The following is a 16,329-nucleotide window of genomic DNA, read 5'->3' as shown; positions in this document are numbered from 1 at the left end:
ATAGAAGTCAATGGTTAGGGGTTAAAATCCTCTGAGGGGAAAATGTAGGAGTCAAACTTGTTCAACGGGTCGCTCTAAAGGTTGGCACCATCTATTTTACAAGCATTAACAGCAGATCCGTATCCTTTTGTTTCTTTGAATGAGAAGCCTTCCCACTTGAACCTCCCCCAGTGAGTAGTCCCCAGTGGCTAGACCGGCCCCAGAGCCTAATGCAGAGTTCCCAGACACGGCGTTGCTTGCAAACACCACTTCAAGAGGACTTACACGGTATACTGTAGCTCTCAGATCAGAATAACGTCGACTTTGGGATGCTTCCATTGTCTTGAGACTCCATGGTGGGGGAAGGAGTAACAATAGACCAATCATAAACTTTGATTCACGATGCGAAAAAGATACTACAGTCCTCCTTTCCCCACCTTGGAGTTGGGTTGTGTTCGCCTCAGGTGAAGAAAGTGCGGCCCAAGCTTCAAACGTGCAGCCTCTTCCTCTCCTCTTCACTCTGAATTTGAACATTTGATCACTGACACCCCACCTTTTGGTCGCTGGTATTCACCCACCAAAAGCCACGACAATGGACTCAACCGAGAGACCCCAAATTCTTCTTCTCTCGCTCGCATATCGCGACTCCCTCGATGAAACCTACTCCACGCTCTTCAACAGGCTCTTAGAAGTGGACTCTTGTTCTTTGATCGCCCTCTTGGCGTCACACTAGCACTAAAATGAACTTTGATTCCATTTCTTCTAAACCCCCAAATATTGATGCCATCCTTTAAGAGGTTCAGTTAAATCGGGTACCTGATCGTCTGCATATGGCGAGAATCGCACAAGTTCATCAATATGTGGATCAGCCAGGGGAAGATGCAGCGGATTCCCTCTGAGCCTGTTAGATTGAAAGAGAGCCTCAGGGACAGTGTGCAGCAGGGCCCCGGAGATACAGAAGTCAGTCAAACATCAGGTGATTGGGCCGTTACAGTATTTCTCCTCCCCCCGAGCGAGAACCGATGATGCCGTGCTTCAGAATGACCTTGACCAAACCTCTGCAGCCTGCCAATGTAGCTGAGTAACCAGGGTCGGGATAGAGTAGGATGATGTTGAGTGCTTCTCAGGACCATATAGGTTACATAAGGGGACCAAATCTAACGTCATTAAGGCAATCTTGAGTAGTAAACACTCTTGCTGTTGCTTGCCGGACGAAGTCGCTCTGGGCCCACATTTCGCAATCTGTGGCTCCAAAGAGAAAGCTGTGCTTTTTTCCCTGTTTCTTTTCAAAGGCGGTACTTCTTTGAAAGCTTGTTCAACTTTCTGTTCAACAATCCCGGCTGCAAATAATTAGGTTCATCAAATCACGAGCCGAAATATAGTAGCGAAAGATTTTGAGGCCCCCTTAAAGTGCAATTCTTAAAATCGAGATGAGTTGAACAGCCTCAGAACGACCCACATGGTCACGCCGCGTTAATTTTAGCCAACTTAATTGCTGTGCGTCATAGTAGGTGACTCATAGGCCCCCCAATCCTGTCAGCGTCAACGGCACCGCCCACTTTCTGGGAGAAATCTTTTTCCTCGAAATTCTGGTTCCTGTACTGTTTAACTGTACTCCCACCTCAAGGTGGGAGAGAGGTGGGCAGCTAATACCTCGTCTGCAAAAAATTGCCCTCTCCCATTCTTGCCTTCTCAAGAATACCGTAGTAACATACTCAAGGGTTGAACAGCGAAATGCAGATGCTCTTGTTAGGACGCTGGGGGGCAACCCGCCTCTTCACTCTGCTCTCTCCACAAAACTACTCCCATTCATCAACAGTCAGCAGGATGAACATTGAGCGCTAAGTTAAATTGTCTGGCATTCCTAGAGTTTTCGTAAGGGACAAAACCTCATGTTCTCTTTGAGCGGTGATGTAGTTCAACCAAGAGGGTTAGGTAAATGATCTCGCGGATTCAGTGAGCATCTTGAAGTATGACATGTCCTCAAAAGCTATTTAGGGCGCGAAGTCGCTCCTCTCTTAGATCTGGGTTGAGAATGCCCGCCTAATATAGCATATTTCACCATGTCTCGGAAATCCTCTTGGGTGAAGAAGCGTCACTCGGAAACCGCAAAGGCGGCATCACAGCAGAAAAATAGACGGAAGAATACTATCTTTAAGAGAGCGGCGGAATATAGCCTGGAATGCAAGGCTGATACCCTGGTGGCTATCAAGATTAGAAAAACTGGCGAGATATTCGTCTTCGATTCCACCGGAGGAAGATGGTTTGGGGCCTTATCAAGACAAGTAGGTTCTTGGCAGTTGGTTCACTAGTTGGTTAGTCCAGATTATTTCGCTGACATAACAGGAGGAGTGCTACCCTCGTCCAGTTCCAGTGACCATGGAAGATATCTTCCCCGAAATCTAATCAAAGCGATGATGATGATGCCACTGATGGCGACAAGTGGGGAGGGCAGGAGGCGTCGCAGAGGGCGCGCTCTTGTTTCCAGGGGCTTACTTCAGACTCGTACGGTCAATATCTCAAATGGGTGAATCTGGGTGCATCATGTTCTACGGTCTTTTAACCAATTGCCCCGGAACTCAGTGTGGTTGAATGAGAGCCATATTCTCGAGTTCGTAGTCTGCCGTGACCAAGGACATGACTATATAACTAAGGGAAGCCAAAAAGCATAATCGCAAGTCTTACAAAATGAAACGTTGCTCAGTCAGGCCAATATACAATTATAGATGCTAGAATCGAAGAGATCTCGCTTGGGTGCAAACGCTGGGTCACCCGGGCATAGTTATCCCGTCCGATTACATAACAACGCACTGATCCGCAGGCGAGTTGTGCAGCTGATACCACTTTGCTACATTTTCATGAACTGGTTCTACACCATCTGTTGCTGCTTCCAGCAGACGCACGATCTGAAGTCCTTCCTTGCTGGATGGTCTTCCCCAATGCAGTAGTGGTCAACCTCCAACTCTTTTTGGCCCATATCAACGCCATTCATGTATTGTTCAGCCTCAAGCTATAGCGAGCCGCATCATGATATCTAAAACGTCAGAGAAGCCAGGTGCTCGGGTTAGGCCACTTACGAAACCCCTAATTCTCTATTTAGCAAATCTTCAGATTGTTGTATGGCAGCCATTTTCTGTGCCGCCCGCAATGACTTCATATAAGATCTTTCGGTGCTCATTAGCGCGTCAAGTGCGAGTTTTTGGTCCAAGTCGAATAACTGAGAACGCTTTCTCTCTCACTCTTTACCCTGCGATGTGTCCTCACATGCCAAACATGTGCACTGAAACCCCCACCTGTTGAGCTCCGCCTGGCGCTGACTGCGAGTACGGTTGGTACCTTTGATGTACATTATGGTGAGCTCTTCGCCTGCCCCCGTATGGCATGGAATGTCTCTTTATGGAGCTCTGGGTTGTATGCAAAATGGAGATTTGGGATACATGAGTGATTGATACGAGAAGCTAGCAAAAAAACGCCGCCAAAGGCGTTTGCTGCATAAATCTCAAGCACTTTGCGCGTAGTTGTGGTATTTGCTCCCAGCTCTGCTCTAATTCACGCTCGGCTGCGCTCTTGTATTCGGGAGACGCATATGCATGGATCTCTAGGTGGAGATTTTGTTGGGGTAGGGGAAGCTTCTCGAAGGCACGCACGACATCTTCCGCGCGTACAGTTGATCGACTCTGACTTGAAGAAGATCCGACTCCGCAATGACACGTGTACCTCGAGGTATATCGCTTATCGCAATCACGCCCAAACCTTTTGGGCCCAAGTTTCTGACCTCGATAAGGGGACGAGCATCTGAGTAGCGTGAACTTGAATACAAGCAGTCATCTACGTGCAAAGGATCCAAAGTACGCCTCTAGAGAATCTGACACTCGGCTTTGGTAGACCCTGATTTCCCAACTTACCTCTTTGAAAATTATCAGGGAGTCATGATTATTTCCGTAGGGTCCCAAGAAGCCCATACAAAAAGGAGCCCTGCCGCCCTGAAGGGAATATTTCGGGTAGTTTTATGCACTGCTGGTACAGTACAGTATCTGGACCTTTTCCACAACAGCGAAGAAGAGTAAAATTAAGTTGGCCCTCATTTTAACATAAAAGAAAATCCCGCATCTAGAAGTGGCAAGGGAAAAATCGGCCACAGGCCGCGGCCCTCGAGGTGGGATGGCCGTTTGACCCCCAAAAACTGGCGTCTGTCTCACCAAATAGCCAGATCAAAACTACACGTTATTTCGTCGAGTTCCTTCGTCAGCTTTCTCAAGCCCACGTAAGGCTAACCTTCTTTTCGAGCGACAGGTTACTGCTCTAGAATTAAAAAGGGAGGGGGAAAGACAAGGGAAAGCGAACACATAATTTTCTCAAATTAGCATCTTATCATGACGAGGTCTACTTCTGGCTAGATATCTGTCGGAAATGAAATACACTGTATTAGCTAGAAATAGTGTCTTGACACCTTTTTTAGCTGAGCGGTAAAGTTCGACAATATCTATTTAGAGCGCAGTCTCCCTTTGGGCAGGATGAGGAAGTCCAACGAGAAGAATCTTTCCCCATCATGTCCCGAAAGACTGTATGGTTTCAGAAGCGTCTCTCTGAAACTGCCATATCACAACAAAGAAACGACGGAGGGATACGATGCTTCAGAATGCCACCTCATACAGCATGGATTGCAGGGCAGAAGCGCTTCTTGTCGTCCGATTCCCAGATACAGACGAGATTCACATTTTTGACTCATCCAGCATGCAAAGTTGGCTCCCTATTTTATCAAACCTTGTAGGCCGGGCCAAGATCGGATTTCGGAATTTACGTTGCTGACTCTTGTAGGATAAATATTACCCCGTTCCGATCCGAAAGACAATAAAAGATATCTTCCCAGATATCTAATCATGTTATGGAGGGCATCACTAGCCGTGGCGGAGACAGAAGGGCTGGAACATAAATCAATCGGGTTCATTTCCCTCTGTAGAATGTGATGTACAGTCAAGAGAATTAGTAGTTTAGTTGATTGACCAAGAGGTGTCAGTGATATCAATGAATCAACGCTACTTGAGTTGCCCGAGGCGTTTAACCTTGTAACCCCTTTGGAAGCTGCCTAAAAATGCTTCATGGAGACTATTCTTGCTGGGCATATGGCTCTTTAGGCATGGCTCCTTGAAAACTCCATGTTCCGGGCTCGGCATTGGGAAGCGGGCAAATTCGTTCTTTGATTATCTTGGTTAAACATCACGGTATGCGTGTCTGTTAAATTTGGCCGTCTAATACCTGTTTCTGGGACATGAGCGTACAGCGTCGTCAAATTCTGTAGGTTCGCTAGAAGCAGGGCGATCAACGACCTCGAGTCTGCCTTTCGAGCGGCTTCCAGTATCCTGGCCCGTATGAGCTGAATTCCCGTCGTGCGAATTGAGTTTCGGATCAAGTCAAGATCGTTTTCAGAGAGGACAAGCCGACTGCGTCCATGCACTAGTCGTTTTGAATGTTGAGCTCATGTACACAACCTGCAATGCCTCTATTGCAGAGTATGATGCGAAGAATTTTCCACAAAGACGAAATCGAATGATGTTCGCCATCATACAACCATCTGGAGTAGTGCTCCGACAAAGGTAGCACTTCCAAACATATCAGCGAAGAGATAACTAAATTTAGCACCGTACCGGCCAAGGCACTACAGTTTGGCAAGCTCTAATTTTAGCAAGCTCTAAATTTGGCAGCATCCGCCTATATAGTCGACTTCTTAAGGAACGCCTAACAATATAAATTGAATAGACCTTGATTCATAAGCCGAGGTGAAACGGAATTCCCAACTCATCCTTCAAAATGTGGTTGCCATTTGCTACTTCTATGCTAATGATATTATCGATTCGACTTCTCAAAGAAAGAATTTTTGGCGGTCAGCAGCTTCTAATTTCCATAAATACACAGGCGAATAGTCGACATCAAGCAAGACAAAAAGGCCGCAGACGTCTAATTACCCGACACCATGTAAGGGGTCTGATGCATGAGCTGGAAATACTGCCCTCAAACAAAAGCGTAAGTTGGAACGAACTGGCTCAGAGAGTAGGGCTTCACAATATCCACGAAGCGACCATCCGACAAAGAATGAAGGAAAACGGTTATCGCAGGACCAGAAAGGGCATCTTTTACCACCGAAAAGATTGGCTGCCTGGCTATTACAGAGAGCGTATTCTAAATGCTCAGTTTGCTCAAGTATCCTCCTTATAGAGGCCGCTGTTCAAATCAAAGCAACTCCTCTATGACTACTTCTGGAAAGCAAATAGCCTGATATTGGTTTCAAAATCGTCGAGTCCATCAGCCACTTGGTAATCTAGAGCTTTGTTGATTCACTGGGCCATTTGCAGAGTTTTCTTTCAATGTTTGTCTTTTGATCGAACATTGGGTGAATAATTGCAAGTATGCGAAGGGACCGAACATTCAGCTACACGCGGCAAGAAGCACTGACAAAAACGGATTATTTAGCCATAAAGGTACAATGGCTAGTTCTACCGCAAACTACATAACCTGAATCCCTCGTTTGAACCAGTAGAAACTTTGGCATCACTTTGCTGATCATTGCGTACCCTTTAGTTCAGGTCCGGCTGTAATTCAGGCTTAGAATCCCGGTCATAGAGATCTCCTTCACGGGCTTCAGGCCAGATCGATCGTGGGCCCACGAATCCTGGTTATCTAATATAGTACGTCTGCTTGGACAATAAATAACTAATACCTGGTACCTTTTTATCCCAAAAATCCGTTGATACATACCAGGAACACTCGTCCTAGATCATGCCATTTCCAGGATAAGGTGTCTCAAGGAACGTCGGTTCCTTGGCAGCGGGAGAGGCCGAAGCGCTGAGGTGCTGAAGCGGGGGACCCACTATAAACCAATCAGACATAGCCAGGGTCGTGCTGGAGGCGCTAGTCCTTCAGCACTCATAGTGATCAATTACATTCTCAGCCAAATAGACTTGATAAGAGCCTGTTTTATTAAAACCTAGATCATCAGAAAGTTAACCTGCTGCAACCCTGCCATATTAATATCCGCGATTTTCATTGAAACCATCCTGGAAGTTGTTGGACTTGTATACTAGTATCGTACTACTCTCCGCAAGACAGCCTGGGAGAAAGCCCCTATTTCGCGAAGAGTATTATAAGAGGAAGCTCAGCGCTAATCTATTAAGAATTCCTAATTTCTCGGGTTTGATACCTCGCGACAGTATATTTCTTATTATTAGGTGTATTACACCCTTTCGCACTATTCGCAACAACCCCTACGGCCAAGGACCTTACACTAGCTATTTGCGGAAACTAACTACTCTCCTAAGTTTGTAAAAACTCGATCTATCCCAATACTCTTAGAAGCAATTCTAACCTTTTAAAATAGCTCAGAGACTTATTGTTTGTAGGGATACCCCTTAAAAAGAAGTGGCGCAGTTACTGTGCACTGTGCACAGTTAGATGGCAGAGCAGGGAACTGCTCTTTATTTTGCGCTCTTTTGGCTTGCCTACTGCCAAGTCTTTAGCCCCATCTCGGCAGCTAACATTGTGATATCGAGAAACTTCTGGTCGGGCTTCTGCACGTGGGAGAGAAATGCGAAGAACGCCATGATTAACGGTAACTCATTGAAAACAAGAGAGCAGATTAGGCCAATATCGGTACGTTGGTATCGCGCTGAGGGTTTTGAGAATTCCTTGTCATAGCTGGCCATCTATCTAGCCCCACTCCGCACTCAGTTGAAGGTCACGGTTGAAAAACTGTGATTTTGATCTTGAATGAGGGTCATTGTCGTCCACTAAAGAGCTTTGAGGCCATTTTATCTTTGAGATGCTTGCCTGCTTTACGACATCACCTTACCTGGTCCTCGCCTTGAACCACATCATTGTTCAAACATGAGACTTATTCCCTTACGTGAACGTATTATTCTGAGGAGCGCTTAACATCATCCATGCTTTCTTATGGGGGCTTGTCTCGCCTTCAGTTGAATATAAGACTACGGTGCCTGTATTTGGGGGAGGGGGAGGAATGCAAAATAGAAGTTCAACTTATCGCTCGCTGTCATCCTGGTAATGAAATGGCTACTCGAAAATGAATGGAATGAGTGAGCTAGTTTCTCCTGGCAGCCTGAGTGCTTACGTGGTAGAAGAAAAGAATCCTCTTAATATCCTTTATTGATTTATATTTTTAGACTTGCTTATGTGACATGCTTTAACGTAGTGATAGCAGACATCTTGGGTTGGGCCGCCGGCAGCCTCCGAGCTTCTTGATGCAGCAGTAATCGTATAGTAAGCAGAGAAAATGAGATGATATCCCTATACCGCCCAAGAAAATGGCGTATCCCTCGGCGACGGATGCTCAACTTTGCTGAACTATTTGAGAGCTAAATTTCCTGTGCAAAACCACGGGATTTGAACAGGAGGCCCTCCGATAACAAAGAGACTGCAATACTGACCCGCTAGTTAACCCTTGTAATAGTAGCGGTAAAAATGGTGACCCACTGTTTGACCACCCTGTTGAACACAAGGTTCCCATACAAGTCCAAGCCCAGAAAATGTGGCCTTAAATACGAACGCTGTATTGGTCTTGTCATAAATTTTGGCCTGATTTTGTTGGCCTTAAAAATCCGTGACGTCATATTCTTAGAGGCAGTCATTAATGCCACTTTTGCTGGCTTCGAACCCGGTCGCATAGGCTAGCAGTGAGCGTGGGCTAGCAGTGAACTGCAGTCAGCGTAGGCTAACAATGACAGGGATAGGATTTCAACAACGCAGTAATCAAAGTCGCATGCTACTGCCCAGCATATTATCTCAAACTCTACACTCAGCTCGGACTTTTGCTTTTGATCTTTTCAGTTTGAATTGAGCCGCCCAATTTTCATTGTAACGTCTTGACGCCATCGGCCCGTGGTTGAACAATGGACCCGAGTACTTTATTCCGCAGGGAAAAAGGGTGTTTCAGAAATCTATGCTCAACTTGCTTAATTCTTGAGGGCCAAACCATGAGTTTGACTGGCTAAACTAGATAGCCTGCTTTGCGCCGTTTACGTACTAGAAGTGTTAAACGTGGTTGAACCAGGGGCCCTCCGATAACAGATAAGGTCTACAATACTGAGCCGCTAGTTGACCTTTGTAACTGGTGACCCACTGTTTGAACACCTTGTTGAACACATTTTCCCGTACAAAGTCCGGTCCAGAAAATTTGGCCCTAAATACGGACGCTGTACTGGTCATGTCATATATTTTTGGCCTGATCTTGTAAAAAAACCGTGAGCCATATTCTTAGATGCAGACATTAGTGCCGCTTTTGCTGGCTTCGAGCTCGGTCTCACGTTGTTCCTATGCTGTTGCAAACAGCGTTGGCCCAAAGGGGTATTTCATTCTCTCACTATAGCTGATGGGCACTGCCTTCGTTTCTTCAGTCTCTCATTGAACGTAAGCCCCATAAAAGTCTCGTTACGTTATCGTCCATGGCTCAGCGTGTTCAGCCTGGTCCAATTTAAGAGTGCAAGAATAGGCAGAGTGGACAAAGTTGCAACCTAAAAGAGATAAGAAATGGCCGCACGGCTTCATCGGAGAGTGAGGGGGGTTCATTCAGAGACGCAACCACCTCCCCTCCCCCCAAAGCTACCTTCCCTCTCCTAGAAGACTCCCACATCGACATAGGTGTACGTAATTCTGCTACGCATTTCTGGAGGTTGACATCTCATGTAAATCCCCCGAGATCCTCTTATAAAAAGCTGACCTCTTTACTAGAGTCCAACGAGTACCAGAATGCCACTTTGAAAATTTTCTGGAACTTCTGCATGAAAAGCGTGGCAGCTTCCTTCAAAAGTGTATCGAACAAATGGATGGAATTTTAAAAGATCGCTCAAATTTACGCCGGACTAGTCTGCTAAGACTGGAAGCAACGTCTCCAGATGAGGTCAGAGAAACAAAGTTCGACTCTGATGCGTTGCTGTTACTTCTCAGACCCTTGTGAAGCTCTTTTAGCTTGCTAATATCAGGCCTGTACTTTGTACCCTCTCAAGAAGCAGTGTCAACCTCATGCTCTTCAATTGTTTCCAAAACCCCATGGTAGAGATTCGTAGTCAACTCCCTTATATTCAAAGCCCGTGGCGAACGGATATGGTTTCATGTTAGGTGGCTCGCTCACATACTTATCCATTGTTGCAAGACAAAGATCGACGGCAAAGTTAGGAACTGCCTCTAGAAGCTCGGAATCAATTGCCGGGCTAAATCCTTTTCGAAGACTAGGCAGATTGTTCACCACAACATCTATTGCCAGTGTTTTTAATTCCTGGTAGTTGGCCCTTTCCGAATAGAGCTCCTTGATTACCTCGGCAAACAAATCCCTCTCTGAGCAATCCGTAAAAGATGCACGGAATTGCTCCTTTGCTTTGTCTTTCAAGGAGCTGATCATAAAATAGTCTGCTTCACCGAAGACGCGCATGTGAAAGTAGCATGGGTGGCATTCGGCTGAAGGATCAACGACAGGCTCCGTGGCATCCTCCTGGTCATTTTGGTCGCTTCCACCCATGGGATCTTGCGCGATATTTTCTGAACTGTGTATGATAATCTCATCGGTGGCCTCTTCTACTTCTGACGCAAGCTGATTCGGATCATGCCCTTTCGAGATAGACGTTATCAAAGACTCTTTCGCACACTCCGTATTGCTATCGAGCTGTGGATCTTGAGCTTTAGGGATAAGGTGTCCGAGAGTATAATTTCCCGTATATAGAAATTCGAGCACCTTCTCAAGAAGGACTGGGTCTGTAGTGTCAAGACAGATAGGCTCATGGGTCTCCTGGATCGCAAAAGCAGTCTGTGAGACTTGGTCTGAAGGGTTGTTTAAAAGTTTGATGTTTCGCACCTTGAATTCTCCAAAACAAGCTCTTTTGAAATACTCAGACCTAGAGCAAACCACAAGTTTATGAGCTGGTAAGGTTCTACCCTTGCAGATAATTTCCAAGTCGCTGTATTCTGAGTTGAGATGAAGGCTAAGTTTACGTTAGCGGCAAAGCCACTTTATCTCAACTGAGTTACACATTTCTCACTTAGCAATAAGACCCAAAAGATGTTCTTGTGCCTTGCCATCTGGCCTGTTGGAGGACTCTGGGTCGGGATTTCGATCGGCCGGCACAGATGATTGTGAGACTTTGCGGTTTTTCTTCTTCCCTGCCATTGCTGAGCAGAAAACGAAGTATAAAATTTAAGTTTCTATCCAGTTGATAGATACTAGAAGCGGCTGACAGGGACAGTAACGCAGATATCTGTACCAAGTCCGATTTTCTTATAATCTGGGGTTCAACCCCTCTTCAGTGCATTGGCTGCACTATATTTGCCAGCAAAGCAAGAGAGTCTCTCAGCCTACGTAGTAACCAATCAGACCTGTTTTGCAGCAAGATCCTCCGCGTGGCGATGGCTGATTCGGTAGGCACCAGACGCGATGAACGGTTTGGAGCGTTTCTTTGCCCGAAAATGCCTAAGGCGTTTCAACTAACGAAAATCCCTCCAACACCAATGACGCCCACGGACACGGATATACCAATTCCTACTACCCCCCCGTCTGTCACCTTCCACACGACCCCTGTCCCCGTCACCATTCAACCCCAGCCAACCTACTCAATCGATTATCCTGATCCCCTAATTGACCCGGCACCCGTCACTATCAAGGCCAACCCCACCCCAACTCCTTCTGGCTGCACGGGGGATAAATGCGGAAGGCGCGAGTGTATCCAGTTTGGTTGTGATGGTGGCTGCGGCTTGTTCGGCTGCGATAGCGGCTGCGATATCTTTGGCTGCGGTGGCGGCTGTGGCACCCGTGGGTGCATACCCGACTGCCTCCTCGGATCATGCGGTGGCCTCGGCTGTTTAGTTCCAGGCGGCTGCGGAAACACACAGGGTTCCGACGGCGGCGATAGCAGCGACGATTGCGACTCCCCCGCCACAGCATCGGCGTGCACGTACCTGGTGACGAGTTACAGTGCTTGGTACCTGGCTGAGTCCTCGACAACAACAGAGGTGAGTGGGCCCAGACCCTGAGTGAAAGAGTGGCAAAAAGCTAACACGAGACAGACTAGCTGCGTGACAAGCACGGCTTGCAACGCGCAGGATACGGCTGTTACGACGACGCCTGGGAGCCCGCAGTGCTCGATAGACCCTGATGTCTCCAAGGCGCTGTCGCTTGAGTTGGCAGCGGACGTGACCATGATAGATGGGGAGCAGGTCCCAATCATCTTCGCGCCGACGAATCCGCCGGGTTATGATGGATCGGATTTTACCCTGACACAATTCGGTTTGCAGGAGACTCTCACAGTTGTTGAAACCGTGACTGTGACAAACACGCCGACCAAAACGGTAACGGTGGTGGTACCGCCGTCCGCAATGGCCGACTGTGCTTACTGGTAAGTTGAGAACCTTTCGCTGTCACTTATTCCTCAATACCTCTGGCGCAAGCAATTGGACAACGGACAGTCACCGCTAACTGCAGGCAGGACCACCGACTTTTTCTACATATTCGAAGTGTACAACATCGAGGGCTGGAGCACGGACGACGGTAAGAAGCTGAAGGACGAGGAGAAGGGCTGTGGCGCCCTGACAGGTTGGGACTGGGACGAGCACACCTCCACGTCTCTTTCACGCGCATATTTCAACCTGCCGTTCCTCATGAAGTCCGGCTGTGTCGAGCGCGCCATTGTGTCCGCCGGTGGCCCCAAGCTGTCTTGTGAGTACCAGGGCCACGCTTCCGTCTTTGCAAATGTGAAGCGATCCATGGAGATCGACCCGCCGACACCGGCACCGCCGCGCAGACGCCAGATCATCAGCGAGACAGCCAGTCTCCCAAGCCTTTCACCAATCACGGAAAGCTACACAAGTACAGCGGACCCGCCTTTATACACGCCGGAGCCGTGGGGACCGGGAAACACAGAGGTTTTCACGACTACCATAGAGGAGACCTCAAAGTCGACATATATTACGGAGATCGTGTTCGGCACAGGCGATGCGTCGACAACGGGGACTCCAACGTCAACCACAAAATCAACATCAACCGCAATCACAACGTCAACCACATCCTCCGCCATCCCACCAACTCCATCGAATCCCTCCACCGACGGTCTCTGCGGTGCCGCGAACGGCGGCCAAACTTGCCTCGGCTCGTCCTTTGGCGAGTGCTGCTCTGGGAGCGATTACTGCGGGGACACGGCCGAGTACTGCGGGACAGGGTGCCAGCCTGAATTCGGGACTTGTTCTCCGAGCACCGGCCCACCAGTGTCCACGGATGGGTTGTGCAGTCAGATGAGCGACCCGGTTGGAGCGGTGTGCGAGGGGTCGGCCTTTGGCGACTGCTGCTCGGAATGGGGATACTGCGGCGATACGAATGCGTACTGTGGAACGGGATGTCAAGAGGCGTTTGGTTCTTGTGCGTAGGGGAGATAGATGTCTAGATCAATGAATGTACAATAGTCACTGGATCCACAGAGCGTGAGTAATCTGTGATGCGGAGGATCTCAGGAGGCATCACGTCAACCTGCAAACCTGCAAATCACGTGGTTAAGAAGTTCTTGGAGAATTGAATATAAGAAGGCTTCAAGGGCCTGTCTCTTCAACTTCTGTCGGTCATTCGAAATCTCAACATTGAAGTATTTCAAAATCCAAAAGTGGTCGCTGGTCAGGTGAGGATGCGCTAGGCCTAAAGGGGCTAGCCATAAAATCAGCCGTAACACTTTGGTATCCGTTGATTTCCTATTCCCTTCGCGGCATCATCCATCCTGCGCCGAGTCCATCCTGATCTTTGATACAGCTGGTGCTCCCTTGATAGCCATTCCTATTTAGCCAATCGTGATCCCTTACAGATTGCAGAGATTGACATGAGTGCTGAAAAATTTCTCGCCGACGTCGAAAACGGCGTGGTGCCGGTCGACAGCCACGAGAAAGTGTTATGGATAGCATTCATCCACATGGATGAGGGATTGTGGCTCGGCGATGGCGTGTTTGATGTGATTGAGAAACTGCACGAGCACGGGTGGTCATTTGGCGAGGGCGACTTAAGGTTGAATCGGTCAGTTAATCTTACCACGGCTATCTTGAACACAGTAACTATACTACGAACGAAGACTGACCATCACAACCACAGCACCCTGGATTTATTTTACCTCGCTCAAATTGCAGCAGCCATCTACCGCTCCTCTGACCAAACAGAGGGTGAATTCCCCTCCCCCGATGACTTCGATGCTTTCTACACGGAACACCACGCGCTCCTTAACCCATCCGCCTGGCGCTCTTATTACTCTGAGGCGTTTTTAAGACAGCCCGCCACAGCACGCTTCTACCGACTCCCTGATCTCCAAGATCTACCTGACTCGGACTCCCCGCTGGACCAGACGCGCAAGCGACCTCACCCCGGTGGTGGCCCGCATGCCACGAAACTCCCCCGCTGGGCGTACAACGTCCGTCGCACCCGCCGCAGACAGAAATTGCTTTCGGTTGCGACTCTTATCGAAATAGCCCTCAGCACGCTGGAGACGACTATCAACCGCCTGCGCAAGAAGCACCCCGGTGTTCCGCCTTATTCGGAGACGCAAGCGCGCTTCTGGCTTGAGAACATGGGTGTCGGGTTCTTCGGCCCACCAAATAAACCCACGACGCCGTCCCCGGACGCGTGGGACGTGAATCACTTCGGGGTATTGGCCGCGCAGGGGATGTTTGATGTGTACCAGTGGCAAAAGAAGTACTCGGTGAAGGCTTGGGAGGCAAGCTGGGGAAGTAGTGGCGTCGTTGAGCCGGATGTGGAGGATGCTGCGTGGAAGAGCGAGATTATGTGGTGTGGGTGGCCTGATGGCGGGATTGGGGCATACGCGTGGTGGAGGGGGTGGGATGGGGAGCTTGGTGGTGAGGAGGAGGTGGAGTTTTTGGCTGCTGTTGCGGTGGAGGAGACAAAGGGTGTAGAGATGGGTGACTTGGATCTTGCAGTGCGGTCGCATATCCTACTTGGGGTGATGGGGGCTGCGGTCAAAACAGGGCAAGAGAGGGAAGATCATCTACAAGAGCTGGAGAAGGGGGTGGTACAGAGCAGGAGGATTAAGGAGGACAAGGCAGGTGTGTGGCTGAAGGAGGCTTTAGCGGTTATCGAGCCGTATGTGAGGATATGGGACGGGGTGTGGCCTGAAGGAGAGGAGGAGAGGGGGGAGATGCTACGGCGGATCTTGGTCGAGAACGGGCAGCTCTTTGCAAGATATAAGCTCTCGCCGCATTTGAAGGAGTTCAATTTCGAGTTGGGTCCGAGAAAGCTGGAGTAGTAGGTGTGCTTCTGATTTGCCTGCAGACATAAATCAGTCTTTGTCTCAGAGCTTGATGAGAAGCTTCCGTGCCAGATTTGTATATCAAAAACATCCTAGATTAGTAATGATGAGGCAGCTTCTTGGAAAATTCAATTCTGGTAACAAACCCGCCAGTTCTTATAGTATGCTGGAGGGTACCAATGGCAGCATCCCAAAGCTTGATGGTTTTATCACGTGAGTAAGATGCCAGCACCCGGCCATCTGGAGAGAAGACAGCAGAATTAACCTAATCTGAATAACTCTCCAGGGTATGTTGAAGGGTGCTAGTAGCGGGATCCCAGAGCTTGATGGTTTTATCATGAGAACTGGATACCAGCAGCTGGCTATCTGGAGAGAAGGTAACTGAATCAACCCGATCTAAATGGCCCTCTAGGGTATGCTTAAGGGCACCAGTAGCAGGATCCCAGAGTTTAATGATTTTATTATTAGATCTGGATACCAGTAGCTGGCCATTTGGAGAGAAGAAAACTGACCGAACCCAATCTGAATAACCTTCTAGGGTATGCTTGACAGCACCAGTAGCAGGATCCCAGAGCTTAATAGTTTTATTATCAGAGCCAGATGCCAGCAGCTGGCTATCTGGAGAGAAGGCGACTGACCGAACCCAACCTGAGCTGAGAGTAGTAGTTAGGTTAAACATTTAGGGAAGGTACCCACTGTGGCCTACTCTGCTGCGGACATAAAGGGACACATGTTTCCTCTTAATCGTCTTTTGTCATTGTCATAACTCCGATGTTCCTCATACCAATCCTGACTAGCCACGAGAATCGGATGCCTTGCCAATATAGCCTGTTGCCCTGCTGGCATCGTCGCAGTTAGGATCTTCTGTCAAAGTATCAACCTCGTCAAGGAACTCGACAGATATGGAGGACGATGCTGAAGGAATAGGGGTGGCGCTCCTAGAAATATAATCTTGGAGTCTAGAAGACTTGTTTCCAACCAAAAAAACGTTACAGTAATTCAATAACCTGCGTCCAACCATTCATAGAAGCGAAAGACAATAAAGGCTTGGCTGAGGAGAGCTTTG

At 48.3% G+C, this 16,329-nt stretch overlaps 5 protein-coding genes across 5 annotated transcripts; 3 read left to right on the top strand and 2 right to left on the bottom strand.

The window, feature by feature from the left end:
• Positions 1-2,042: 2,042 nt before the first annotated feature.
• Positions 2,043-2,385, top strand: ASPVEDRAFT_84587 (uncharacterized protein; the record flags this gene model as incomplete). Its single annotated transcript, XM_040817567.1, has 2 exons — positions 2,043-2,264; positions 2,326-2,385. 2 exons carry the CDS (start codon positions 2,043-2,045, stop codon positions 2,383-2,385), a joined length of 282 nt encoding a protein of 93 aa, XP_040668893.1.
• Positions 2,386-10,015: 7,630 nt separating this feature from the next.
• ASPVEDRAFT_53644 (BTB/POZ domain-containing protein) lies at positions 10,016-11,146 on the bottom strand (the record flags this gene model as incomplete). Its single annotated transcript, XM_040814815.1, has 3 exons — positions 10,016-10,768; positions 10,835-10,961; positions 11,019-11,146. The coding sequence occupies 3 exons, from the start codon at positions 11,144-11,146 to the stop codon at positions 10,016-10,018; spliced, it is 1,008 nt and encodes a 335-aa protein (XP_040668892.1).
• Positions 11,147-11,442: 296 nt separating this feature from the next.
• ASPVEDRAFT_29659 (uncharacterized protein) lies at positions 11,443-13,392 on the top strand (the record flags this gene model as incomplete). The annotated part of the gene is made up of 3 exons (XM_040810259.1): positions 11,443-11,985; positions 12,076-12,368; positions 12,459-13,392. 3 exons carry the CDS (start codon positions 11,443-11,445, stop codon positions 13,390-13,392), a joined length of 1,770 nt encoding a protein of 589 aa, XP_040668891.1.
• A 193-nt stretch (positions 13,393-13,585) lies between these two features.
• ASPVEDRAFT_42637 (uncharacterized protein) lies at positions 13,586-15,450 on the top strand. Its single transcript, XM_040812628.1, has 2 exons — positions 13,586-14,023; positions 14,099-15,450. The coding sequence occupies exons 1-2, from the start codon at positions 13,833-13,835 to the stop codon at positions 15,258-15,260; spliced, it is 1,353 nt and encodes a 450-aa protein (XP_040668890.1). The 5' UTR covers positions 13,586-13,832; the 3' UTR covers positions 15,261-15,450.
• On the bottom strand, positions 15,222-16,274 carry ASPVEDRAFT_715008 (WD40 repeat domain-containing protein). The gene has a single exon (XM_040816123.1). The coding sequence runs from the start codon at positions 15,940-15,942 to the stop codon at positions 15,529-15,531; it is 414 nt and encodes a 137-aa protein (XP_040668889.1). The 5' UTR covers positions 15,943-16,274; the 3' UTR covers positions 15,222-15,528.
• Between the last annotated feature and the right edge of the window lie 55 nt (positions 16,275-16,329).

This window comes from Aspergillus versicolor (genome assembly GCF_001890125.1).
Source record: "Aspergillus versicolor CBS 583.65 unplaced genomic scaffold ASPVEscaffold_6, whole genome shotgun sequence".
In the NCBI taxonomy this organism is placed as follows: Eukaryota; Fungi; Ascomycota; class Eurotiomycetes; order Eurotiales; family Aspergillaceae; genus Aspergillus; species Aspergillus versicolor.
Note: the sequence above shows the minus strand (reverse complement) of the source record. Positions and strands in the feature narration are given on the sequence as shown.